Consider the following 26,519-nt stretch of genomic DNA (forward strand, 5'->3'; position numbering starts at 1 on the left):
CAAAAATATTTAATAATTGTTGACAAAAAAGTAAATTGGCAAAATAAATGGACAGTCCTCATTGTGAATTCAAGAGAAAAAATGCTGAAACGCAAAATTATAGGTGTACGTTGTACACTGACATGAAAATACCTAAGTAAGACATTCGATGGGTAGCACAGATTTTTATAACACCGGAGTGGATCTGATACATGTTCCAGGGCCAGAGTGGGTGTGATAAATGTCCCGGCCCAAACTACTGAGATTAACATGGGCCAGCCCAATGTGATTTGCACTTGAAGACTCGGCCAATTAGTAGTTTTAGTTATTATCTAACTGTCACTATGACAACACGGGCAATTAGTAGTTTTAGTTATTATCTAACTGCGTCCCTACGACAACACGGCATATGAAGTCACAATGCAGGAGACCTATAAAAGTCGCCACAGACAGTGTTTAATTTAACCACAGATGGTTCGATCGTCACGGAGGTTGAAGTAGCTACTACAGCGGTTCACCGATATCTTGTGCGAGTAAAGGAGTGACTATTGATCATGTTTAAACTAATGATGAGGGTAAGTTCATGTTCCTTTGAGCTTTTTCCATAATCTCACTTTAGTCCGAGTAAGTTCGAGAGAGCCGCTTCCCAGTCTATTTATTGAAAATTACATTCCTCGTCGAGACAGTTCTCTAAAGTTGCTTTGTAGCAACAGTGATTGTAGAATATTGCACAAAAATAGAACTAAATTGCTTTCGACCACAAATGGCGACTCAGATTAACATTAATTATCCGGTTACATCCCAGTTACTTCATTTTACGGCCTCTTATCACATTTAAGATGTGTAACCAATTAATATTGGTTATTAACCATCTGAGGTCATTATTAAGATAGATTAATATTCTCTCCTTGAGAGTCCAGCGGTGTTGAGAAAAAAAATCAAATTATAAAATGTTCGTATTCCCCCTATCCTGTCTGCGCGGATGTCCGCAGCCTGTATTATTTTCACAGAAAAGGGTAGCATTCTACAACGTGTTTAATGCATAATGTAGCCTACTTAAGATAAAGGGTTGTATAACACGCATGGTTTTATTTAGAAGCACACATTAGAAAGCACTACATAGGCCTAGCTCATGAACATATTGCTAATTAATGATTGTGCCGTAGCGCAGTTTCCGAAATTCAATGGTGGCGTGGAATGACGTTATTTGTTGGTCTTTAGGGTGTCGCACATCTTAACAAGGCTGCTACTGGCCCACTACAAAACTTTAAAAATCCTTATGCACAACGTTACTCAGAAATTAATCTATTCGTGAGCCAAAATCAACACATTGGCTTTCAAAATATGATGTACGCCCCCCACCCATCCCGTCTGAGCAGTCCAAATACGATAGACCAGTGATTCTCAACTGGTGGGTCGCGGACACGTTCTGGGTGGGTCGCGGACAGCTTGTAAAAAAATTAATATAGAGGCACCCGTCAGACATGCCAGGGCTTCAGATTGCGACTAAAATCGTCGCAATCACGACCATGAATATTAATTTGCGAGTAATATTTATGGTAACCCTAATTATAAATTATTTCACTCGCCACTGGCGACAGCCGATACAACAGCATTATTTTTTTATGGGTAAGGATTTTTTGTAATTGGAAAAATTTCCATCATTTTCTTTTGAGTTTGTATTTTAAAAGTTAAACGATAGACTCCAGCTCCCGCTCACATGTTCGTCTCTGCCCATCAACAAATGCAGGAATCCGATCACCAGCATGACTCGCAAAACGGAGCTGAAACTTGAGCACTAAGCGTTGAAAATGGCCAAGCGAAAAATATCGCATTTTTTCCACACAGTCTACATCTCTGTCGGACACAAAGAGGACACTTCTTTATAACTGTACATAATTTTAAGTTAATTGGGATCAAAAGTCACTCGTATGCATACTAGGAAACAAGTTTGTTTCAGGTTAGAGTATTCGGAATTTTCTTCAATAACTAAGACAGTATTGGCAAAAGTGCTATAATAAAATTCTTGTTTCTGGCAACCAAGACAAACATCTACAACTTTGTTTACGTCAGGAATAGACGTATTCTAAATGTGCAACTTTCAACACTGCAACGTCTAAGGCACCGTCTACAAATGACCTTAACACAGACGCAAGTGGCGGTCGTGAAGGCCCCAGAGCACTACACACTGTTTTTTGTAATAATTTCAATAGCTTATAAACGGTCCTTCATAAGACCACCAAACAAGTTGTATTGCATAAAGTGCATGGTGTACGGCAACCGACAACGTTTTTTTAAAAAGTGGGTCGCGACTTAATGACCATGAGGATAAAGTGGGTCCCGGGCTGAGACCAGTTGAGAACCCTTGCGATAGTCATCATGAAACTCATTTTTTCTTCATTTTCTCTACTACAGTCTAAGAAAGCTGGGCCAACAGAAGAGCTTCCTGAGGGCTGTGATGTGTCGGCCCCCAGTGTGAAAAACAAGCAGGCAAAGAAAGACCATAGCAGATGGTTTTCAGGTGAGATTTAGCGTGATTACATGTTACCAAAACGTGATGCATTACGAGGTTATTTATTCATAACTATAATTTTCCACAATTTATGTTTTTAGTGACATTTCCTTATGTGCATCATTAGTGTCTGCCTCATAGATGCTTAAAGTAAATGTTTCTTTCACCACAGCTATTTGCTGTACTAGAGTGGAGGAGGCAGTGATGGAGGAGCTCAACACTCCTCCATGTGGGAAAAGTGGTGGAGTCGTATCCACCTCTGGGATTAATCCAGCTGTTCTAACTGAAGAGCTGAGGAATACACTGCCAAGCAATGTGAGTACCAATCTCTGTATCTCTGTCTTCCTATCTGCCTGTGTGTCTGAGTTACCATAGCAACATGAGCCTTTGGCCATGTCTGGTCAGACCTTCACAACATTAGATGTTCTTTACATTAGCATTTTACTTAAAGAAATAATCAGCTTAAGGTTAAAAAAAGGTAATAATTAAAAATCATTAAGCTTTTGGATACTGATGAACTTTTTACACTTTCCTTTAACCTAACTAGATGAAAATGGAGGATTTGATTGAAGTGCTGGAAAAAATCTCGGCATGGGTCAAAGTGGCAGTGAAGGAGGTGGTTGCTCAGGACCTCATCCCTATAGTGAGGAACCTGATGCTGGAAAGGATTGCGGCTCTGGACCGAGTAAAAGCACAAATGAGCTGCAGGGGTACTCGGTCAGTGCTGTCGGATACTGACCTTTCTGAGGAGGCACTCCAGTCGGGCATCGTGAGGAGATTTGTGAAGACTGCTTCAGAAACTTTTCTCCAAGAACGCCTTGGGTTGACATCCTGGACCAAGCCCGACACTGATCACTACGGTTCTAGAAGCGCATCTGTGACGGAGGCTGACATGGAAGTGAAGCTGTCACTACAGAGATGCTGCTCAGAGCTGTCAGCTCTGATTGCCCTCACTCTGTTCGGTGATGTCGCTGGCATCACCATCTCTTGGACAGAACAGGACCATACAGGCTCCGCTCTGCAGAGTGCAGCACAGACAGTGGACGTGGGGCTGGAGAAGAAATCTTGGTGGTTCAGGTTTCCAAGATTTCTGAAGCTGAGATTCAAGGTATCTGTTTTTAAAATGTATTTATTCCCAGTCACACCATTAGCTTTAGATTCTGCTCTTCTGAATGATTTTCAACCATACATTTATGCTACCGTCAATCATATTTTGAATGATTTTATATCAAATTGTCTGCTCTTTTTAAAGAAACGGACAACCTAAGTGCATGTTCACACGGAGGACCAGGTGGTGGACAGACATATTCCAGATGGTACGCATTTTAGTATTTCTTTGGTGAAGTTTAATTCATGACAGTATTATGTATAAAGAAGTGAGGGGTCCATGGTATAGTAGTCTTCCATGGTTTAGTTGTGTTCTATGGTTTAGTAGTCTTTCCTGCTGCACAACTAATAGGGCATGAACAACAATAATGACAACAGCATGGAAGACTACACACAGCATCCCTCTCACGCCGTCTGTTTGCTTTGACTTTGCAGGTTTCCAGTCTACCAGTGCTGAAGCACCATCCACCTCTGACAAGACCATCTCTAAGCTCAGGAGAAAGTCGACGCATTCCAGATTGGCAACAGCTTTCTCAAAGATCTGCAGAAAATGAGGGGAAAACACCTACTTGGGTGATATTGCTGGAAGTAGAAAATGTTATTCAATTAAAATGGGGGAAAAAAAAAGAAAACCAGACTGCTTCATTGTGATACCTGCATGACAGAAGGCAACATGCATTGTGTCCTGGTCCACAAACTTCATTACTCCTCTTGTCCTGGAAGTCTGGGTGAAGATCAGGTTGCACAGCTGTCTGTGGTTTCTACTCCAGGAAGAAGCACTGGAGACCTACATGATGGAGAGTAAGAAAGAGACAGAAAAGCAAAATAAAGACTTTGATGGGGTCAGAGACCTGACCCATCACCTGGACTGTGTGTATGTGTATATATATAAAAGAGGAATAACTCACTAGAGGTCCTTTGTCCTCAGGGGAGGAGGGCCGTCTTCCAGGGCTTCCCTGGTGCTGGCCGGTAGAGCCCACGGTCATCTGCAGAAGGGGGGGAGGCAGGTCCTACTGAACCTGTAGGAGGAGGACAGGAAAAGTTGTAATGCTGAATGTGATGTATAGCAAACAATAGCATACAGTTATGTTTGTGTATGTTGTACGTGTTTCAATGGCGACGTATGTAGTCCTGCTCCAACGTAGATGATAGAGTCTAACAAAGTTGGGGCCGGGGATACTCATTTAAATGCAGAGCATAGGATCTTTCAAGGGAGAACTTCACGGGGGCAGCGAGTGTGGCCAGACATGCCGCTAAGCTTTTACTGCACAGTTTTACCAATGTTTTATCCGGTTTAAGGGACTATGTTCATGTGTGTGCTGCACAAATTAAAAAAACAATGGGTGAGGTCTATCGTTGGAGTCAAGCCTGATGACAAGGCATCTCCACAAAGACCAAACATAGTTCAATGTTTTACTGAAAAGTTGGGGAGATGTGTTAGGGTTACACAAACCTCAAAAGATGAAACATTAAACAGAGTGTTAGGGGCAAAGAGAAGAAGGGGCAGATGCACAACCCCCCACGTGGGTGATCAGTCCATGTGAGTCCCAACAGTCCAACATCTAGTCCTCATGTTATGGGGAAAACCGACTTCATCTGAAAAACACACAAATACATACAAACATTTGTTTTTATGTGGAAAAGTAAAAGGCATGATACATAGTGAGATTAGAACTTTGTATAAGAATCTATTAAAATGCTGTGTAGGTGATTAAAAGCCTGGAGGTGGGCGTGGAGGGGGTCCTCTTGATGTGTCAGGACTGGTGGAGAAAACAGCAGGGTCCGGTGTCTCCAGGGTCTGGGTGTGATTAGACTCATGTGACCTGAAAAGGCCATCTGAACCGATGGAGACACCCTTATACGTCACAGAAACTTCTGATTGCTGAAAAACACAAATAAGAGTAAAAATAAGTGAAGATGCCTTTAGGAATCATTTTCTAAATACCCCATAAGTAAGTCTAAATGTAATCAGGTATGAGGATGCACTAACCTGAAAGATATTCTGCACAGATGACGACGTTGACTGCGTGCACAGGTATATCGTTGCTTCTGTGATGCTGGATTCCCTCCGCTGAATTAACAGAGGACATGCTGATGAGTGTGATTAAGAACGGGACATGCTAGTTTAAAATGCATTTATCCAAGACTCTTACTTATCTTGATGCAGGCCACGGCTTTAGCGTTGGCAAAGTAGTGGAGGGTGAGCTACAAATGCATAGAAAATGTTAGGTTGAAGGACATCAACTGTGGCAAGTCCATTCTCACTGAAACTGAGAACCTGTTCCCATGACTCACCTCTGCATCTATGTTGTAAAATACATTGTTGAGCACCCACCAGTGCTCACTCTCCTGCCCCCTGTAGGCAGATTTGTGCTGGAGCGTCACCTCCACCACCTGCAATCATGCAGAAAAAAAACTTTACCACTGAAATGGACAAAGCTCTTATAAACTGCTTATACTTATATCTGCCAAAAAGCCAGTAATACACATTAAATTCTGAAGGGAACCTTTGTAGCTGACGAAAACGTCTGTGAGAAGGTGAAGGCATACGCCCTGTGTGCTCTGTGCAACGCTTGCTGAGCATGACGCCTCGACTGTGGAGAAAACCAAAAACTTACTTTGCGAGACAAATATGTGCAAAACCAGCATTTTACAATAATTGTGACCAGAGCCTCGCAAAAATAAATAATGGATGCTAGTAGTTCTGCACACAAACTTCCATAAACAAAATGAATCTGGCTAAGAGAATATCCACGAAGTAAATAGCCAGCTCCCTCTCGGATCGGGGAATGGGGCATTAAAGAAGTCGGTGTAATACACACGTTGGTCCACCCGGCGTGCCGTGTCAGTTACACGTTTTTGTATGCCTGAAACGTGAAATGCACACGCTGACATAAAACGACTGAAAATGGACAAATACCCGTATGATGACGACGGAGACGCCGTGACGCTCTCATTTTTGCTCAGGTATTACATGCTCAATGGTTGTAGGTTAGTATGTTTTGGTAATCTCTATTAAATCGTATTAATCATTTTTTGATTGAAGTGTTTAGGATTTCAGTTAATGTAACACAAATAGTGACATAATTTAGCCGCCCACACTCACTTACAGCGTAGATCTTTATGGGTATCTAGGTATGTAGCTAGCTCTGAAATCCCATAGCTTCCTATCTAGCTAATGAAGACGTATCTGCATTTATGCAAATACACATTAAGTATCTCCCACTAGCTAAATTTTCAGATCTAGCTAGCCAGCTAGTTAGATAAACATTTTTCAGTGTAATTATGATAAAACATTCAACTTTAACAAAATACAACTACATGACAGTTGTAGGTATGAAGTCGACGTTCAAGGGTATAGGATAGTGTAGATAATAATCAAAGAGCCAAACAGATTTCTTTATTTTTACGTCTCTACCCTTGAAGTGTCTCATAATTTTACATAGCCTAGCTACACTGATTGCATGTCCTGTTTATTTCTGATTCATAAATGAGAGTATGCTAGAATTATTTGGACCTACTTGGTCTTTTAGACGATTTTAGAATGAAGGTTTAGCATGATTTACTGCTTTACCAATCAACTGGGTTAAGGTACAGTTGCACAAATTGTCACTATTTGCATGGGTACTAAGAATGAATCTTTCGAAATTGTTTTAAGGGGCATTGACTAATTCTCTGTCTGTGTGTGTGTGTGTGTATTTAGAAATGCCCGGACGTGGAACCACCTTCAAGAAGTGTGTGGCTTGCCACAATTTAATTAATATTGCTTGCAAAGTTTGCACATCATGTACAGCAAAACAACCATCTAAATTAAGACAAAAAAAAAAAAAACTTGACCATAAACGTACGGAATGGGTTCAGGCCCATAAAAGAAATCACACAGCATCACACATAAAAGATGAAGCTTCACTACTGGTATGTGATTGATTTTCATTCTACAGATTTGAAATAATATGGAAAATTATAAATTAGCATTTTAGTGCAAATTATTCACTTTTTGGGGGTGATTGTTTTAGCTTGAGAAATTACAGGCTCTGGGAATACGAGCAGTAATGTTTTTATCAGAGCCTGGAAGGAAGACTGGCTCCTGGGTGTTAGAGACTCTGTCCCCCAGGTGTCAATTTACAGAGACATTGTCTGCCTGTTTAAAAAGAATGCAGTCCCTATTTGACATGGTAGTCCAAGGTAAGAATATTCTGATGTCCTATATCCTGAGTTCTATACTAAAATAATGTGCTGGGGCGTAAGCACAGATAATGCAGATATTGGCCTAACTAGCTTGCCTAACATATCACTTCCATATAAATGTGATTACACTTTTTTCCTTAAATGTAGGATGGATTCATATTGGAGTCCAGGGGCTAGGAGTAGCAGCAACAGCTGTCCAGGGGCCAGCAGCAGTTGTCCAGGGGCCAGCAGCAGCAGTTCAGGGGCCAGCAGCAGTTCAGGGGACAGCAGCAGTTCAGGGCGCAGTAGTAGCAGGTTTGATGCCTCTTATTTTTATTTTTACTTTTTTCTTGTAGTAGAGGTAATTGCAGTCTGTCCACCTTTTAGAAAGAGGATCAAAAATTAACAGGTGTGTTATTTTTAATTCCATACACTCTAACCAATGATTGAGTTTTCACATATCTTATTTTCAACAGTGCGCTGCTCATTTGTGTAAATTACAATGAGTGATTTAATATTGAGTAAGAGTGTGTCTTACTGGGCCCATTCAGCGTTTTGAGGCATCTCAGACTTCTGTACGTTTTGGTGATTTTACCTTTATCATGCTCTGTTTATCCCCTTCTCTGTCTGTCTTGGTATTCCATGTGTCCATGTTTTGGTTTTCCCATGTGTTCTGCCACACCCCTGTCATTTGTAACTCCACCTTCTCATCATTTTCAGTTGTGTCTTGTTTAGTTCCTAAGTTTCTCTTTAGTATCTGGTGTGTGATTTGTTCAAGTCATGTCTTTTCGATCTTGTTTTTTGTTCCTTATATGATTGCCCTCCTGATATGACCCTTGACTGCTATAACTCAGGGTTCCCGCGGGGTCTTAAAAAGTCTTAAAATGTCTGAAATTCAAAACTTTAAATTTAAGGCCTTAAAAGACTTAAAAAACAGCCAGATTTTCATCCAAGGTCTTAAATTTAATTTAGTCAGGTCTTAAAATTTTACCTTAGTTAATTTTAGAAAAGTGTAGTTTAATCGAAACGTCCGGAAGTCAGTTCTGTGTTGTCTGTGTTTGTGCGGGGCTACAGGTGTTGGTACGTGTTAATTAATTAAACTACAAAACCCATAATAACCGCAGGCAGGAAACGGTCCTTATCACGAAAAGCCTTCACGCAATTTTGTGCCTCATCCCCGCCGTCTTCGCTATCGTCAGTGCCGGTGTTCTGTCGATTTTTCCTACCCATCGAAAATTCATACCAAGGCTTACTGCGCATGCGCAAGTCGCTTTTACGTCACTATTTTGGTGGCCGCCTACTACACCCATCGATTTTTCCTGCCTGCTAGCGAATTTCAACAGTGCAGTACTATTTAGTCCTTTCAATAGTGCAGTAAGTTAATTTCTTGTTTATAATTCCTTCTTTGTTTGCAATTGCTATGTTTTCAACTGTGCATTAAGTTAACTAGTTGATTAAAATGTTTTAAACAGCGCCGTTTTACTACCTGTTATTACCTATTTATAGGGACTTGGATATTTCCGCATGATAATGATTGAGCCGTGTAATAATACACTAATACGCAAAATAAAACTTTTATTTTAAAGCTCATCCTACTTTTTAAACGCTGATTTGCGCTACATTACAACGTTTCCATAAGGTAAACAAACTAGAGATACGTCTACAATACTACTTTTTAAACACTGATTTGCACTACATTACAACGTTTCCATAAGGTAAACAAACTAAGAGATACGTCTACAAATACTACTTTTTAAACGCTGGTTTGCGCTACATTACGACGTTTCCATAAGGTAAACAAACTAAGAGATACGTCTACAAATACGCGATGCCAACGGACACGGTAGGAACATTCGACAAGGTAGGAAAATTCGACAGACTAGTCTATGGGGTTGTTAAGCTGTGACGCATCATCTTTGCGAAACTTCACGTCCGGGTCCAAACACTCGCTGCATTGAGTCCCTTAATATGCCGCAGTGCTGTGTGCCCTGCTGTTTTAACAGATCCGAGTCTAAAACAACGACCCTTTTGTCTTTCTACCGCTTTCCTTGCAATGAGAAAGAGAGAAGAAAATGGGTGCAGTTGATAAGGTAAGTTCTATTTCTAAAAAAAATCTTGACAGTGCCTCCGTGGGCGCTAATGCTAGCTAGCTAACCCCACAGAGAAAAAAAAGCCAACTTGCCCCTTTTTGGATTGCTTGATATTCTAGCTATGGGTTTAATACAATGTTTCTTGCCACATACAGATATTTTAGTTCTTGTTTTGTTTTATTTGTTGTCCAGCTAAAGTAAAACTAAAGTAAAGATAGCTCTGGTTAACTTAGCTAGTGGCGCTAACACTAGCTAGATTAGCTAGCTCGTAAAAGGCAACACCAGGATATCTTTTCGGATATCCTTGATATATTGTATGGATACACACACAACAGTTAGCTGATCAGGAGTGTCCGTAAAAATACCAAGCAAAAATACAGCTGATGCTACTGTTGCATCCTATATTTACCTTTTTCAGTATGCATATACATTACTGCTTAGCCCGTTTCCATTAGTTTATTACTGCCGTACACTTACCATACATAATTCTCACATTTTATTGCAATATATATATATACACACACAATTTTATAAGGTCCTTATTTCTTTAGCACTTTGTTAGAGGAACCCAAGTAAGCTGTGACTAATGATTAATGATAATTTTTTCTTCTTTTACAGACGTGAAAACTTCACCCCAAACTGCAACTCCAGGGTGTGTAGTTGGCACTTTCCCAATGGCAAAGCTGCTGGACCTTCGCGATTCGCTTGGAACCAGGGAAAGGCTTTTCATTTTCCTGACCACCCCAGCAATCCCCCTAAGCAGAAGAAGCAGATTGTCCCTTCCAGTGATGATGCAACAGACACAGGACACACAGCTGACATGGCAACCCCACAAACCCCTACTACATCCCAACCAAGTCTTGTCATGCTTGAGGTTGAGAATGACATGCTTAGAGAAGAGAACAAAAAATTGAAAGAACAGTTGGAGAAACAAAAGCAAACCTTTTCTTTCAGTCAGATTTCCTCCCATCCTAACAAAGTCCAATACTACACTGGATTACCTGATGCTGCCACAGTATTTTTTTTGGAAGCACTTCTTTCTAGATTTGAGCTACAGTATCATTCTGATTGGACTGTCCAAATTATGCCCCTTATTGATCAGTTACTCCTTACTTTGATGAAGCTTAAATTGAATTGTGGCCATGTAGACCTTGCAACAAGGTTTAATTGTAGCACAGCAACTGTAACTAACATCTTTACCACCATCATCTGTGCTCTGTATGATATTTTGTATGTCGGTCTACTTGAAAACATCCCCTCCACGGCCAAGAATCAGACTTCGCTGCCAGACTGCTTCCGACCTTTTCCTAACTGTAGAATAGTCCTTGACTGCACAGAGGTTGCTGTCTCCAACACAGAGAGGCTTGACACACAGTGTCATTTGTACAGCCACTACAAAGGACGGACCACGCTAAAGGCTCTAATTGGTGTGGCTCCCAATGGTGTGATTACTTTTGCCAGTAACCTGTACGGTGGGAGCGCCTCAGACAAGTCAATAACAGCTGACAGTGGACTTCTCCAACATCTACAAGCAGGTGATCTGGTTATTGCAGACAAGGGCTTCACAATTCGGGACATTTTGCCAGAGGGAGTTCTTCTTAACACCCCGTCTTTCTTGCTCAACGGACAGTTTACACAGGAGGAAGTAAACAATAACAGACTTATCTCCTGTGCAAGGATACATGTGGAGCGGTCTATTCAGAGGCTGAAACTGTTTTGCATTTTGGACCACATCCCTTACCAGTACAGGAAAAATGTTAACAAGATACTGAAAGTATGTGTGTGTCTTACAAATTTGCAAACCCCAATTCTCCGTGAAATTCAATGAAATATCTGATGTATGTAAATCAGTTAGCAGGACAGTGGCAAATTAAAACATGTTTACAATTATTGTGACTGAAGAATGATTTACACAACTTTGCAGAAAACCTTTATTAAAAAAGTAAAACCAGATTAAAATGTTTGTCTTTTTTACATTCAGGTAAATGTACATTCAGATGTAGGTTGCCTTGGATCTGATGCCAATAGTGGTGAGTTTGTTTTAGTTTGAGGGAACTTGTCTCTTCATCCAGCTCTAGAAAAAAGTCTCTCTTACTCTCTGCTGCCTGCTGGACAGTCTTAGTTCTGGCGGACCATGGGCATTTCACCTCAATGATGCAGTCATCAGACACTGTCCCATCTGGAGATCCACCAAGTAGACCACTGTCAGACAGGAACAATCCCCTCTCCTGGATCACCACACCAGCGTCCGCTGTGTACTGCTGCTTTGCCCGCGACTCATGTAGGATTCCCCAATCACATGCCTTTAATAAAAACACAGTCACTTACTCTTAGATACACATAACTTAAGTTGAAATATTCATGAAGACCCACAACTTACTTTAGATCCTTCTTTGAGGTTGTACTGGCCAAGCAGTGTTTTGAATAAGGAAGGGGGGTAAGATTTCCAGGTTTGGAAACCGCAACTTAAAACTGCATAGCGTTAAGCTAATAAACCATGCAACATTGACATCAATTGCAAATTATTTACTAACCTCGTGATGTGGATGGGGCCATCTCAGATACTCTCTTGGCTGCAATTTCGTCCGTTTTCGGTGTCTTCGCCCTTTTCCACACGCATTCTACATCGGTGCGGGACACGTTTTTCTCCACCCAAATCAACAAGGCTGCCATATGATGGCACTTGTCTTTACCGATTGGGCAAACGCAGCTGCTGTACCTCACTGCCTGACCCTCAACGTGTACCTGTATTAAACGTTATTTGACCCATACTCACTTCAGTCACCACACCTCAACCTCAATTCACCTCAACTCACCTCAACCTCGTAAATCGTCTTTTTCATGGACGCCTGGACTCTACCCCTAAATATACCACCTGGGAGAACAGATACACTTAGTACTCTATTGGAGTTGAAAGAGTTTAGACCTTTTTTAACCCTCAATGGTGCCTCACTAAAGAACGAAGTTATCGTAAACAGGTTTACAGGCTCCGCCATCCTTGTTTGTTTGGACCCGGAAGCGGCTGAAACGTCACGCGTGTCGTCACACTTAACAAGCGGATAAATACTCGCTGCCAGCTGATACGGTAGGAAAATTCGACAAAGTAGGAAAATCCGACAGAACACCGGGTCCCGCCGGACTCCACCGCAGTATCACTAGTGCTTCGGCTAATGATATTCGGGCTACATTAGGATAGAGTGACGGCAATGTTCCCTGGTTCGAATATCGCGAAAAAGTTTTCGTGTGGACTAAACAAATCGCATATATAGCTAGATTTGGCTTGGCAGACTTCATCAAGAGAGAGTTGATACGCTCTTACCGGGCCGTATGTGTTAATGTTCGATGAAAGCTTTAATTCAACCACAAAATCCAAACGGCTGGATCTTCATGTTCGGTTCTGGAGCAATGGATATGTGCAATCGAGGTACATGGGCTCTCATTTCATGGGCCATGAAACAGCGCAGGATCTACCAAAACTTATCAAAGTAAGTGATCCTTACTTATGCTCCACTTATGTCTTCTTTTCAATGTGTTAACCATTTTATACAATTAGGCTACAATACAAAAACATCTCAGAACCATGTACTGTCCATGGCATTGAGTTAGAGAAATGTTTCAATGCATGCTAAATCCCAGCTAGAGGAAATAAAAATATATTTACTGTGTTAAATCATGTAAAATAAAAAAAAACAACAACTATGCCCTGTAGATGGGTTATGTCATGTTTTGAAACATGTTCCACTGTCCCATGCTCTGTTTCATGGATTGCACATGGTTTTATTTACATTGGACTGATGTATTGCCTTTTAGTGGGCATATATACATAGGGTAAAAACAGGTAGTGTGTCCCAACGTTTTCAATGTTAACATTCAAATTCATATTCAGCATGGCTAGACAAAGTAAGTTGGTTTCATCGGGATAATAAATAGAAAAGAAGGTAGGAGGTTAAAAAAGTTTTGTGTGTTAAGATACAGATGGCCTGGGGAAAGAAAATTCTGAGCCTTTATTTAATTAGTTAATTTTATAATTTCATTTATTTCAGTAATTTAACCAAAATGTAACATTTTAATAAATTTTATCAGCTGCAGGGTGTGAGGATTTTGGTCAAACCATGCCTTAGACATACTTGAAGATAGGCTGAGTCTACATGTTGTTAAATGTATAATGTGTGTATGATTATTTAATTAAACAAGGAGGTGGAGGCAGAAAACATGCAAGAGGACACAACTGGCACACACAGACTCATATGTGACTGTCACAATGCATGGAGGTGTCACAGGTTCCCCTCACCAAGGAACTCTTAGCATCTGTGGGTGCAGCCCGGTCAAAATACTGACTCTTTCTGGATCAGGAATGAATCAGGAAAGAAAAGGAATCCCAGAGCCAGAAAAGAGAGCTGACTGAGCAGTCTTTAGAGGACCTTAAGAAAAGGAAGAAAAGCTTGGAAGACGTATCCACTTGTCTTGCTAGAGAGGCAAATTCTCTTGCAGAAGAAGCTGAGGGCAAGACTGGATCCAAGATGGCTCAGCTCCTTTCCAAGTCAAATGCTGAGATTGGTACTGAAAAGGAAGAACTCAGAGATATGTAGGGTGAGGTTGTATGTAGATATGCTAGTGTTGTGTTGGTAAGGTTGCTTGGGTTGAGAATGTTACTATTTTGATTATCTGTTTTAATACTGAATTAATGTAATCCTGTAACTAAATTAATCAAAATAAAATGTTAAGAGTTTCTGGGATCATTGGATTGTTTGTGGTAATATGTTGTGTTGGTCTTAAATTTCACTGAGAATGGTCTTAAAAGGTCTTACAAAAGTCTTAAATTTAACTCACTGAAACCTGCAAGAACCCTGTAACTGTTTTGGATCTGCTCACTGTATATCTTGCTCTATTTAGCGAATGCGTCTACCTACTTATTGCTCAGTGCCCCTGGTGTTACACCATGATGACTGTTGATGAGTAGACACACCTAATCTTTGGACACATTGTTTTTGGAATGTGATGCCACAATCATCCAGTGTCTGTCTCTCCATGTCAGACCATGTAGAAGTGACTTTCAGTCTATGGCGGATAAAAACAAATCCTAGTTATTGTTTCTAATGACCTAGCTGTGTTTCTAAACATGTATGCCAATTAAATACTGCCTTGATAATATACTGATATTTCTTTTGTACTCCAGTGTATACTTTTATTTAAATTGTTTTTTTTTTTGTTTGTTTCTGCCCCAGGTAAAGCCAAGAACAGTGGTCAGTCACAGACACTCAAAAGGAAAGGTATGTTTGAAGAACTTCAGTATGGCAAGTATAGTCATACAGTAGTTGTATCTGGAGCCTGTGCCTCTGATTTAAAGGGAGCCTTTTTTTTAAGGTTTTCTAAACAAGTTTCTAACATTGATTTTATTGTCCTTTTATCTTTTGATTTTGTTTGGTTACATCTATCATCTTGTACTACAAGGCTTTATTTTGAAAAAATGTGATTTTATTCACTTATTTTCGTAGAATGTCCCCACACATTGACAGAAAGTCAGGAATTTTACCCTGTGAAGAGAATAGTCAGATGCAGAGTTGTTCAGGTTAATCCTACACCCATCACTACAATCATGCCATTTTACAAGCAAATAGTCATGTGTATATTGACTAAAAATGCATATTGTTATTAAAATTAATGAGTTAGAAAACTGAAGAGTTTGAATTGTTTCAGGGCAAGAAAATGAAGCAAGTGGAGTGGGAACCCTGCCTGCTCTGGTATGTATGAATTTATGCAACTATGCAAACTTTTATACAACCACTGGACTGCAAGTCATGGTACTGGTACTAAACTTTCATTTTTAGAAAAATCCCAACATTTGTGTAAACAACTTGGTAGCTGAACATTTGATCAGTTCTAAATATTCACTAGCATATTGCAGTACTAGATCTTTTCATCTAACGTTGTGTGGTATTTTTATAAGTCTGTCAGTGATGCCAATATCCAGGACTTTTTATTTACAATTTCTTCAATTACCCATGTGTAGCACATCAAAACATTGCACACGCTGTAGTAAGACTTGCTGGAAATTTAAAGTGGGAACGCAGTTTTTATATAAAAAAAAATAATTAATGGTTTGAACTTTTTAAATATCAAGGACAACAGACTCTAGTTTATACTGATATCTCCCTTGTACCTTGTTTTGTTTTTGCAAAATTGTGTACTTTGTTCTACATTGTAGTGAACTATGCATTGCATGAATTTAAGAGATGTTGGGCTTGGTGCTTTTGTTTAGCTATTTTTTTCTAAATGCATTTAAATGCTATTTTTGCTTTGTCCCTGACTCCTCCCCTTGGGCGTGTGCATGTGTGGTTGGCGTCCGTTTTGTCACCTGTGACTCATCTCGTCAACATTATGTGCAGTTGGGTCTTGTATGTGTCAATGTAATTATCATCACTCTTTGTCCGAGTTGATCCGAGTATTACCTCGTCTCGGCATCTTGCCTTCCCTCGTGTTACAAAAATACACTTAAATGTTGTATATGCAATGGTTTTAATGTCATGAAAGTTTACACCACAAATGTCTGTAAAGTTCCGAGCTTTGGGCCTGGGTGCATCCTAAAATACCCACACTATGGTGGGGTGGGGGGGGGGGTGGGGGGTTGATTGGGAACCACTGGTGTAAAAAATAAATGGGTTAGGAACAAACTCGCGTTGTAACGATCTGCGCTGGGCAGAACATGGAGACGGACACAAACGCGGAGGAGAGCGAGATTTAATACAGGAAATTCCAAAAGCAGAGTCGTAGTGGCAGGCAGGGGTCATAACGGGAAGGCAGTCCATACAAGAAATAACAACAGACATACTCGGACAGATAAACCAAACACGACGGGGATACACGGAACAGGCAGGAATGCAGGCAGCGGAAACAATACTCACAACCAACAGGCAACAAAGCACAAGGCACGAAGTAGACAAAATCACGGATCACACGACTGGGGAATGACGGGACTTTATACATAGAAACTAACTAGGGACAGGTGATGGCAATGACACTGGGCGTGGTAACAAACAAGGAAACACGAAGACAAACGAGCAGGGCGGGACAAACAGGCAGGGAACACGGACATGAGGGAACCCAGAGTGACAGCTACGAGAGGGGGCGTTGCCCTACGTGACAGAACCCCCCCTCAAAGCGTGCCACTCCGGGGCACGCAAGGGCAGACAGGACAGGGACAGCGGACACAGGACAGACCGGAGGGACAGGACCAGACAAAATAGGACGGGGGACCTGGGACACGGCAGGGACTGGAGACAGGGAGACAGGCCAAGAGCTGGGCCGGGACACGGCATGACACGGGACACAGGGGGGCAGGACAGGGCCAGGGCGAGGCACAGGAGCAGGACTGGACCGGACAGGACTGGGGACAGACACTGGAGCGGGGCCAGGGGACAGGGCAGAGGTAAACACTGAGGCAAACACGGCTTGGACGATGGTGACGGGGACAGGAACAAGGTGGGTAACAACTTGGGGAACAGACACGGGGACCGGGACAGAGACGACACCACAGGAAACAGACACAGGAACATGGACACGAACAGACACAACCACGGGGACAGGGACCAAAACAAAACCAGGGACGGGACCAGGGAGCAAGGGGAACACGGGCAACGGAACATAGGAGGTACATGGCGGAGCAGGGGGAACACAAAGTCCATGCCCAACAGGGGGCAGCACAGTCTCTTGGGGCACAGGCGCGGCCGGGCGGCGGGCAGCGGGCACAGGCGCGGCCGGGCGGCGGGCAGCGGGCACAGGCGCGGCCGGGCGGCGGGCAGCGGGCACAGGCGCGGCCGGGCGGCGGGCAGCGGGCACAGGCGCAGCCGGGCGGCGGGCAGCGGGCACAGGCGGAGCCGGGCGGCGGGCAGCGGGCACAGGCGGAGCCGGGCGGCGGGCAGCGGGCACAGGCAGGGTCCGCTGGCGGGCAGCGGGAACAGGCAGGGTCCGCTGGCGGGCAGCGGGAACAGGCAGGGTCCGCTGGCGGGCAGCGGGAACAGGCAGGGTCCGCTGGCGGGCAGCGGGAACAGGCAGGGTCCGCTGGCGGGCAGCGGGAACAGGAACCGGCGTGGACGACCCCTCCTGGGTCGCGGGGACAGGAACCGGCGTGGACGACCCCTCCTGGGTCGCGGGGACAGGAACCGGCGTGGACGACCCCTCCTGGGTCGCGGGGACAGGAACCGGCGTGGACGACCTCTCCTGGGTCGCGGGGTCAGGAACAGGCACGGACTGCCGACGGGCAGCAGGGACAGGAACCGGCGTGGACGACCTCTCCTGGGTCGCAGGGACAGGAACCGGCGTGGACGACCTCTCCTGGGTCGCAGGGACAGGAACAGGCACGAACTGCCTACGGGCAGCGGGGACAGGAATCCGAGGTGAGGAGATGCACTCGGGGGGCGGAGCCACCAAGCCGACGTTCTCGGGGGGCGGAACCGCCAAGCCGACGTCCTCGGGGGGCGGAACCGCCAAGCCGACGTCCTCGGGGGGCGGAACCGCCAAGCCGACGTCCTCGGGGGGCGGAACCGCCAAGCCGACGTCCTCGGGGGGCGGAACCGCCAAGCCGACGTCCTCGGGGGGCGGAACCGCCAAGCCGACGTCCTCGGGGGGCGGAGCCACCATACTGACGTCATCGGGGGGCGTGTCCGCCAAGCCGACGTCCTCGGGGGGCGGAGCCACCATACTGACGTCATCGGGGGGCGTGTCCGCCAAGCCGACGTGGCTTGTACTCCCCCCCAAAAAATACTTGGGGGTGTCGTGATGTATAGCTGGCGGGGTCAGCGGCGGTAGGTCCTCCTCCTCAGGGTCCTGGGTGAGCCTGGAAGAATACACAGACACAGAAGCCCCTCGGCGGCTCTCTCTGCGACGGCTCCGCCTCCTCTGAGGCGTCGGGAGCTCGCAGACGCCATCGAGAGCCAACCGAGGGTTAAGCAAATGCCAGTCTGTGCACTCAATCCGTCTGCCTGCGACTTGTACTATAGGTTTCTCCTCCCTATAGTGATCAAGCCGGGCAGACACGTAGCGCTCAACAGGAGTCTCGACGCGAAAGCCAGTCGAAACCGAAAGTGACTGGGCTTTCGTTGGTGCGCGTCGAGACTTCCGTGTTCCCACAGCGCCAGGGGAATTTCTGTCTCTGGTTCGTTCACGCTGCGATATCGGAGAGTTGAACTGGACCGAACCAGTCAACATCTCATCACCGCGATTAAACTCACCAGAGTCTCGCTCCCTCGCTGTGTCCTTGTAAGATCCGTGATTATGTAACGATCTGCGCTGGGCAGAACATGGAGACGGACACAAACGCGGAGGAGAGCGAGATTTAATACAGGAAATTCCAAAAGCAGAGTCGTAGTGGCAGGCAGGGGTCATAACGGGAAGGCAGTCCATACAAGAAATAACAACAGACATACTCGGACAGATAAACCAAACACGACGGGGATACACGGAACAGGCAGGAATGCAGGCAGCGGAAACAATACTCACAACCAACAGGCAACAAAGCACAAGGCACGAAGTAGACAAAATCACGGATCACACGACTGGGGAATGACGGGACTTTATACATAGAAACTAACTAGGGACAGGTGATGGCAATGACACTGGGCGTGGTAACAAACAAGGAAACACGAAGACAAACGAGCAGGGCGGGACAAACAGGCAGGGAACACGGACATGAGGGAACCCAGAGTGACAGCTACGAGAGGGGGCGTTGCCCTACGTGACACGCGTACTGGTAGGGAACAACAAACAGCCAAAAATTCTTGCTCAATCATTCAACAAGGTATATAAGCGTTATAACATAACGCGGAAGTGCCAAGTTAAAGACCATTACGCAATCGGAAACAGCCACATCCAGAAATAAAGCCTTTAATACAATAAAATACGGACTGTGTTTACAAGATAGGACCGGGTTTAGCATATTTAGTTGCTAACAATGATGGCATTTATTTATGTATTCCCAGTCTTTATAGTCTAGTTACATCGGTTCTCCACAGATTGGGGAAAAAACGGAAATGGCATTCCAGGAATGACCATATGGATTCAGTGTGAGCCTGCATGGCCCTGTAGCCCTCAGACTGCATTGTCTTATCGCGATACATAGCGAATGCGTAGCGAAATGCTGTTGTTTTTATTTATTTGTTGTCTTATACCAGATATACTACTGCTGCTGCTATTTTGTTTATACGTTCGTGCTATCTGTGTGCAGTATGGCAAGGGAAACGACTCCTTGACGCTGATCGTAACCCTAACCCTAACATATCTTCATGAACTACAAACAGCGCCATATTGTTCCAAATTCCTTCACACTATGCATATGGCTATATAGGTTTATTATTATTATTATTATTATTATTATTAAAGTGTATTGTAGCAATATGTGAGATATACCTGAATAAAACTTGGAATTTTTTAAATAAATGTTTCTTCTCCCTGTAAGATTAAAAGTCAAATTTATGTATATAGTGCTTTTTACAACACATGTCACAAAGCAGCTTTACAATCGCATGGGTCTAGAGCCCTAATGAGCAACCCTACCTTGAGCCTCAGGTAGGAGGTGCCTGTCCACTGGCTGTAATGGTACATCAGCCCACGACGTTGGTGTCACAGATGTTATTACAAAGAGCAGACCAGTTACCCCTATTAGATCTCACATTGATCTGTAAATTAATTCTTAAATTTGAAGTATATATTTCTAGTGGGTGATGCTGGTCCCCTGGGGGTATGTAAACTGCAAAGCTGTCTGTCAGTGACATCAAATGGGCTGTGCTACATTACTGTATAATTTTCATTTTAAATTGAACTTGCTGCTCATGCATGATGGTTGAAATGAGAATTGTAATCATAAAGAAAATACACATGTAAACATATTATACCTGTCACGGTGAGGGGGCCGGGTCGCCACCAGAGGGCGCGCATCCCGGCCAGCAGCCGATCCCAGCACACACCCCCGCAATCACCATCATACTGAGCACCTGTTTCTTGTTTACTTTGCTCTTCTTAAGCCCGCAGGTCGTCTGGTCCAGTGCTGCACATTGCCGCTACATGAGCGTCTCTGGTCTCTGCGTGTCCGTCACTGCGTTCCCTACCTGCGTGCGCGCTACGAGCTTTACCTTGCATCACTTGCAGTGCGTGCTTTAGGAGCCTTTCTAGTGTGCGCTACGAGCTTTACCTTGCATCACTTATAGTGTGTGCGCTCAGAGCTTTACTGGTGTACGCTACGAGCTTTACCTTGCATCACTTGCAGTGTGTGCGCTAAGAGCTTTACTGGTTTGGTTGCCATGGACAATAAACATCCTTCTGTTCAACCCCCGTCTCCGGCTGCCTCTGTCCCGACGCCTCCGGCGTCACAATACCTATGAGTTAATTAACCTAATTCCAAAGACAGACATCTGATTTTTTAAAGTCTCCAATCATAAAAGTAGTGAATTGTATACATGTTGCTAGGTAGTTGGACTGCCACTAGAGCCCTTTGACCTGGTTTTAATAGGAATCTTATTTATAAGGAGTATAAAAGTACTAGATTGTTGGAGAGATGACTATGGGAATCAGGGCTTTATACTGTGCAAATTCTTGAAATTCTCAATTCTGACAGTCTTCAGTTTGCACAATTACATTTAAATGTACAATTTCTATGTATGGTGCATTAACATAATGTGTTCAACTACATTAAATAGTTGAACTGCCACCAATTTCATTTATTTCCACTTAATAGTTTATATATTTGTAAATTACTCATGATCATAAGTCATCAGGCAGTGAAACAAATTGATTCACATTTCTTTATTATACTAGCGCGCAAAGGACACTACACAATCTGTACAGAAATGTCTGCATATTATTGTCCAATAAATCATACATCAGACAAGTGAAGAGTAAAGGCTGGGTGAAAACAGATATGAAAGCAGTCAAAAACCAGAACAACAAAAACGCAAAAAGAGTACACTACAAATCAAGTTTGGACACACCTAAGGACTCTGTCCTTAAGGTGGGGCTTGTTAAAGACTGAAGTCTTTTGAACAGTCTATGAAAATAACCTTACTAAACATCCTCCCAATCACTATCATCAGAACTCTCATGCTGAAGTATTTTGTGCTCCTCTGGTGTATCCTCAGTTCCATCTCCAGGGAGTAGGATAGCATTTGGTCCTAATGCCATCCTATAATTTGATAAAACGACGTTAATTTTGTGTTCCATATTTGCAAGTGTCTCTCGAAGAAGGCACTGCAGCCCACGTTGTCCGTCCTCTGTAAAAGTACCTACAAAGGTAAAAGAATGTTATTAAAAATGTCATGTCCAGCATCTTACTAGATTAAACTCCACCATACAGAGAAAAGCAGGAAGGGGTTATAATCCTTATACTCATGATGCATGAAACGACCAGGTGTAAACTGGAATAGCTACTTACAATGTTTCCCAGTGGATAATTCTGCTATTAGTGTGCCAATACTCCCTGCCTGGCCTCTGAGATAGGAGTAGTGCTGTCTCATCTCATGCATTAGGATGACCCTTTCCTCTTGAAGCCTCATTTTGAACATGTAGGCATCAAAGATCTTCTTTTTGGTGAAGACACTAGTGGTTTCTAAAGACATAGGAATTACCATCACTCATGATGAGAAGATAAATACATACGTTAAGGTAGGATATAACAAAGATTGCTGCAGAAACACAAAGACTGTCCCATACCACTTCTACAGATCTCCCACGGCCATATTAAACTGTCTGCCCCACCATCTCCTTCTGCGTATTTATGCGGCCCTCCTCTGGTACTTGTTCATTGTAGCACTTTATTGATTCAAAGAGTTTTCTCTTTTCCTCTCTCAATTTCTTTCGCCGCAAATGATGAATCTTGTTGCTGTCTAGAGTTAGCATGGACAAGTTCCAATGTATAAACATTTCAAATAACTGATAAACAATATCAATTGGTAAAAGAAAGGTAGATAAAACATACCAGTGTTATTATACAGACTTGCTTTTTTCTGATGCACACCAAGAAACGTTCAATTGAGTGTTGAAGGGCATGTTGGCTACTACAACTGGTATGTATGGAATCTAAAACAAAAAATTAAAGCCAATGCATAAATTTGAAAAGTACATAGTCATACTGATTGTGGTACTACTTAATTTACATAATAAATAAAGTATAATATTAAAAAAGATTCCAGACTTGTGCTGCATCCACAATTACCACTACAATACTAATTCAGATGTCAGAAATAGGACTAACCACCAGCTTTAGCATAAAAGATCATGTAATATCCTACCATCTGTAGCCCATAGTCTGACATCACGGACCCACTCCAGAACCCTGTTCTCAGGGCATCCAAGCTCGCTGCACAAGTCCTCTAGCTTCTTGTTTGCCATCTCTGTCCTGCGAACAGTCTGAAAAATGGTTGGTGGTGGGAAGCAACAATGAGACAAATTGACTAAATGTTTCCTCTGAGGTAAAACAGCAACACTACATTAGTATGGTCAGTTACTTTGATGTATCTGCTGGATAATGAAAGATGAAGGCTAATCTGCTTCCACAGGTTCCATCCAATGGCGTGAACAGTCGGCATATCATTCCCAGCTTTAGACAGAACGTTGAAGACAGTAACACAGACTCACAAATTAGAATCCTTCATTAGAAATGATCTCCATACTAGATTAAGACCATGGCAAATATGTGATGACAACCAAATAGAGCCAAAAAAAGGATCTGTTTATGAAAGCACATACACACCAGACTTTGTCATGTACTTTGTTGTCAGGGCACAACGCGAGAGGTAACTGTTCATCATCTCTACCTCCTCCCCTGCAGTAGTGCCAGCGCCATCCAAAGGTCTGCCACTCCAAACAATCTAACAACATTGTGAGTAAGTCATTTTCCCATAAAAAATGGTTACGGTAATTATTATTAATGGTTATGTTTATTAAACATAACACTGTACCTCACACTTTGTTGAATGGGCCTTTGCATGCATCACAGACAGAAATGGGCTCATTTGCAGTAAAGATCCCAGTTCTGGCATAGATATTGCCACTTTCTCAAGGTAAGGCCAATACCTGCAAGCAATGTCAGTGCAATAGAAATGTGCATTTGTGGCTGCATGCAGCTCCTTCTGTAGGAACAAGGGATATGCAAAAATCTCTCCCCTGAACATATTGAGAGCTTTGAGTAGTATTCCAAGTCTGCAGACAAAGACCCTCTTCATCAAGTTTGTGAGAACTTCGTGCAGTCTCACGTGCGGCTGACCACTGGCTTCTACCACATGTTCCTTTGCCTTGAGTCTGTTTAAAATAAATTTAGTTAGTTACAAATATAAATATATACACATTTGAATAACAAGGGCAGAGAGAATTCAAATTGTACTAACATTTTTCACTTTACCCCTGACCTCTTCAACAAATGTGTACACATCAGTATCTTTTGCAATAAAGGTGCCAGGAAAGTATGATTCCTCTGACCTTTAACATAAAACAAAAAAACCATGGAATTATACCTAGTTACATACATTTTACATACATTTACTATGAATAAAGCAGCTTTACCCTGCTGACTGTCGAAACCTATAGAGTTTTCTGTTGCCATCTGCACAAACGGCAGTCATGTTCGGGGTACAAGCAGAGCATGTGAAGTGGTCCACAAAAGCAATTTTGTCACACTGAAACTTGCAGAATGAGTACTCCATGAAGCTTCTCTGAAACATGTCTCCATGTATCTTCCCAAACTGCAAGGTTACAATTTGTTAAGTTAAAATGAAAAGTCCTAAAGAACACCTAAAGATATATTACTCCACACTGGACTTACCCTTCCAAACTGCTGAGTCCTCCCATCCAACATCTGCAAAAAACTTTGCCTTGATAGACTAGGTGCAGCAGTTTTCATTTCCAAAAACGTATGGAAAACATCTATTGTAAACAAGGTCTCAGCATTTACAGATGCAGGCCAATAACCCCTTTTTATGAGGTCGCTCCTATCTGGTGTCCATTGTGTCTGGCATAATCTACACACTGTAACTGGTAACCACAGATCATATCGACCTAAAACAAACAAAAAAAATAAAACAGAAGGCTCAGGCTATTTTAGTCAACAAAGTAAAACAGTTTTGTATAATCAAGAATATATACTTATTTTATCTGAATCTCTCATATGGTGCATGTAACATTTTTAAGATCAAGTCCATTCATTTCTAAATCTGGCTCAATTAATTTAATTACAAAAGCCTACATACCATTTATGCAAACCAAAATGACTCAGTTAGATTTTCTGGGCCACAGGAGCACAGTGGGAGAGGTCTTACAGTAGGCAACAGGCATGCTGAAAATAGAAGCTCAAATAATGAATAACCAAGTAATTTAATACTTAACATAAACAAACCTACACAAAAATTAATTATTTAAATCACTTATACAAAATCATGAATTCTCTACCTTGATTACATTGTATATATTTCCCATTTTCTTTCATGAAGCTCACAGTTGGGGCAATACGCCTGAAAAATCCCTCAATGAATGATTCCCTATTATGGAGCGTCAGTTTTTTGTGTCTGTGTATGCAGGGCCGGCCCTTCCATTAGGCGACATAGGCAAATGCTAGGGGCGCCGTCTGTCCAGGGGGGCGCTCGCGTGCATGCGGTTTTTTTTTTTTTTAACAAATGAACAATTAATAAATGTGAAAACAAGCAAAGTCCACATAATCATAATTTCATTGTTTAATAATATTAGTCAAATTAATAATTCTTATAATAACAACACACGACACCTATCACCCGCGCGCCAACCCGCCCTCCCCCGCGCGCTCTGCGCACCTCGTTACTGTTTCTCTGTGGGGAAAAAGACACCACAGAGTGAGTGACATCTCCTCGAAAAGACGTCAAAAAGGCAGAAGTCCTCTGGTGCCCAGGGTAGTAAAAGGAGAAAAGTGGAGGAAGAAAGGTGGCAAAAAAACAGGTAATATAATGGTAATATGTGGTGAATTAACACTATACCATTGGCGTCAGGGACTTCAACACCTTCTCTGAAGGTTAATTGATCTTTAAAAGGATGCTTTATCTATTATATGTAATATATGTTAATAACGCTTCACCAATAATTTGTATTTTCCCTATAAATCGGCTTTCAAATCCACTTTTCGTGCATGTGATGGAAAAAAAAAAACTTAGTGCTGAAATAAAAAATCAACCAATCAGAATATTTCACACTGTTGTTTCTAGGTAAAAGAGAGAAAGGCCCTCCCCCCAGGAACTTCTGTTTATCTGTCACCTACCCTTGTCTTTTACATTGAGAGCTTTTATTATAGATTGGCAGTTTTATCAACCAATCATATTATCGAATTAGAATCGTGGGGGCGTGCTCCAATTGTCTCTCATTTTTATTTGAAACAAATCCAAAATGTTTCCAATCTGTAGCTGTTGTGTTTTTCTTTTAAACCAGCTCTCTTGACTCACAACTAACACTCAATCGTCATTGTGGCTTTTCCCCTCTGTATGATCTTAGTGAAAATAGCCCCTGTCATCATACTGCCCAATCCTAGTAGGTGCTATTATTAGCTTAGCTCAGCAAGTTTTTTAAATAAATATATATCAGATGCACTTTTGAAATAATAATGTTGCAGTAGGCAAATTGCCCTAATTTGCACTGGTGGTAGTTGTTGTTTTTAATTTTTTTAC

The 26,519-nt window shown here is 42.6% G+C and overlaps 3 protein-coding genes and 2 long non-coding RNA genes across 5 annotated transcripts; 3 read left to right on the forward strand and 2 right to left on the reverse strand.

The window, feature by feature from the left end:
• The first annotated feature begins 421 nt into the window (after positions 1-421).
• Positions 422-4,445, forward strand: LOC143504701 (uncharacterized). Its single transcript, XM_076995993.1, has 6 exons — positions 422-554; positions 2,395-2,500; positions 2,664-2,806; positions 3,039-3,599; positions 3,744-3,807; positions 4,034-4,445. Exons 1-5 carry the CDS (start codon positions 534-536, stop codon positions 3,756-3,758), a joined length of 846 nt encoding a protein of 281 aa, XP_076852108.1. The 5' UTR covers positions 422-533; the 3' UTR covers positions 3,759-3,807; positions 4,034-4,445.
• A 5,235-nt stretch (positions 4,446-9,680) lies between these two features.
• Positions 9,681-11,814, forward strand: LOC143504694 (uncharacterized). The gene is made up of 2 exons (XM_076995988.1): positions 9,681-9,855; positions 10,474-11,814. The coding sequence occupies exons 1-2, from the start codon at positions 9,734-9,736 to the stop codon at positions 11,681-11,683; spliced, it is 1,332 nt and encodes a 443-aa protein (XP_076852103.1). The 5' UTR covers positions 9,681-9,733; the 3' UTR covers positions 11,684-11,814.
• LOC143504695 (uncharacterized) lies at positions 10,890-13,365 on the reverse strand. Its single transcript, XR_013127632.1, has 2 exons — positions 12,390-13,365; positions 10,890-12,158 (listed from the first exon to the last, which is right to left on the reverse strand). It is a non-coding gene; the product is annotated as an uncharacterized LOC143504695 (long non-coding RNA).
• A 1,710-nt stretch (positions 13,366-15,075) lies between these two features.
• Positions 15,076-16,141, forward strand: LOC143504689 (uncharacterized). The gene is made up of 3 exons (XR_013127629.1): positions 15,076-15,125; positions 15,351-15,424; positions 15,553-16,141. It is a non-coding gene; the product is annotated as an uncharacterized LOC143504689 (long non-coding RNA).
• A 5,563-nt stretch (positions 16,142-21,704) lies between these two features.
• Positions 21,705-25,170, reverse strand: LOC143504700 (uncharacterized). The gene is made up of 12 exons (XM_076995992.1): positions 25,083-25,170; positions 24,659-24,891; positions 24,400-24,578; positions 24,225-24,315; positions 23,799-24,138; positions 23,591-23,708; positions 23,346-23,437; positions 23,130-23,247; positions 22,817-22,917; positions 22,552-22,724; positions 22,274-22,447; positions 21,705-22,124 (listed from the first exon to the last, which is right to left on the reverse strand). The coding sequence occupies exons 5-10, from the start codon at positions 24,060-24,062 to the stop codon at positions 22,686-22,688; spliced, it is 732 nt and encodes a 243-aa protein (XP_076852107.1). The 5' UTR covers positions 24,063-24,138; positions 24,225-24,315; positions 24,400-24,578; positions 24,659-24,891; positions 25,083-25,170; the 3' UTR covers positions 21,705-22,124; positions 22,274-22,447; positions 22,552-22,685.
• Positions 25,171-26,519: the final 1,349 nt, after the last annotated feature.

This window comes from Brachyhypopomus gauderio, unplaced genomic scaffold (genome assembly GCF_052324685.1).
Source record: "Brachyhypopomus gauderio isolate BG-103 unplaced genomic scaffold, BGAUD_0.2 sc315, whole genome shotgun sequence".
In the NCBI taxonomy this organism is placed as follows: domain Eukaryota; kingdom Metazoa; phylum Chordata; class Actinopteri; order Gymnotiformes; family Hypopomidae; genus Brachyhypopomus; species Brachyhypopomus gauderio.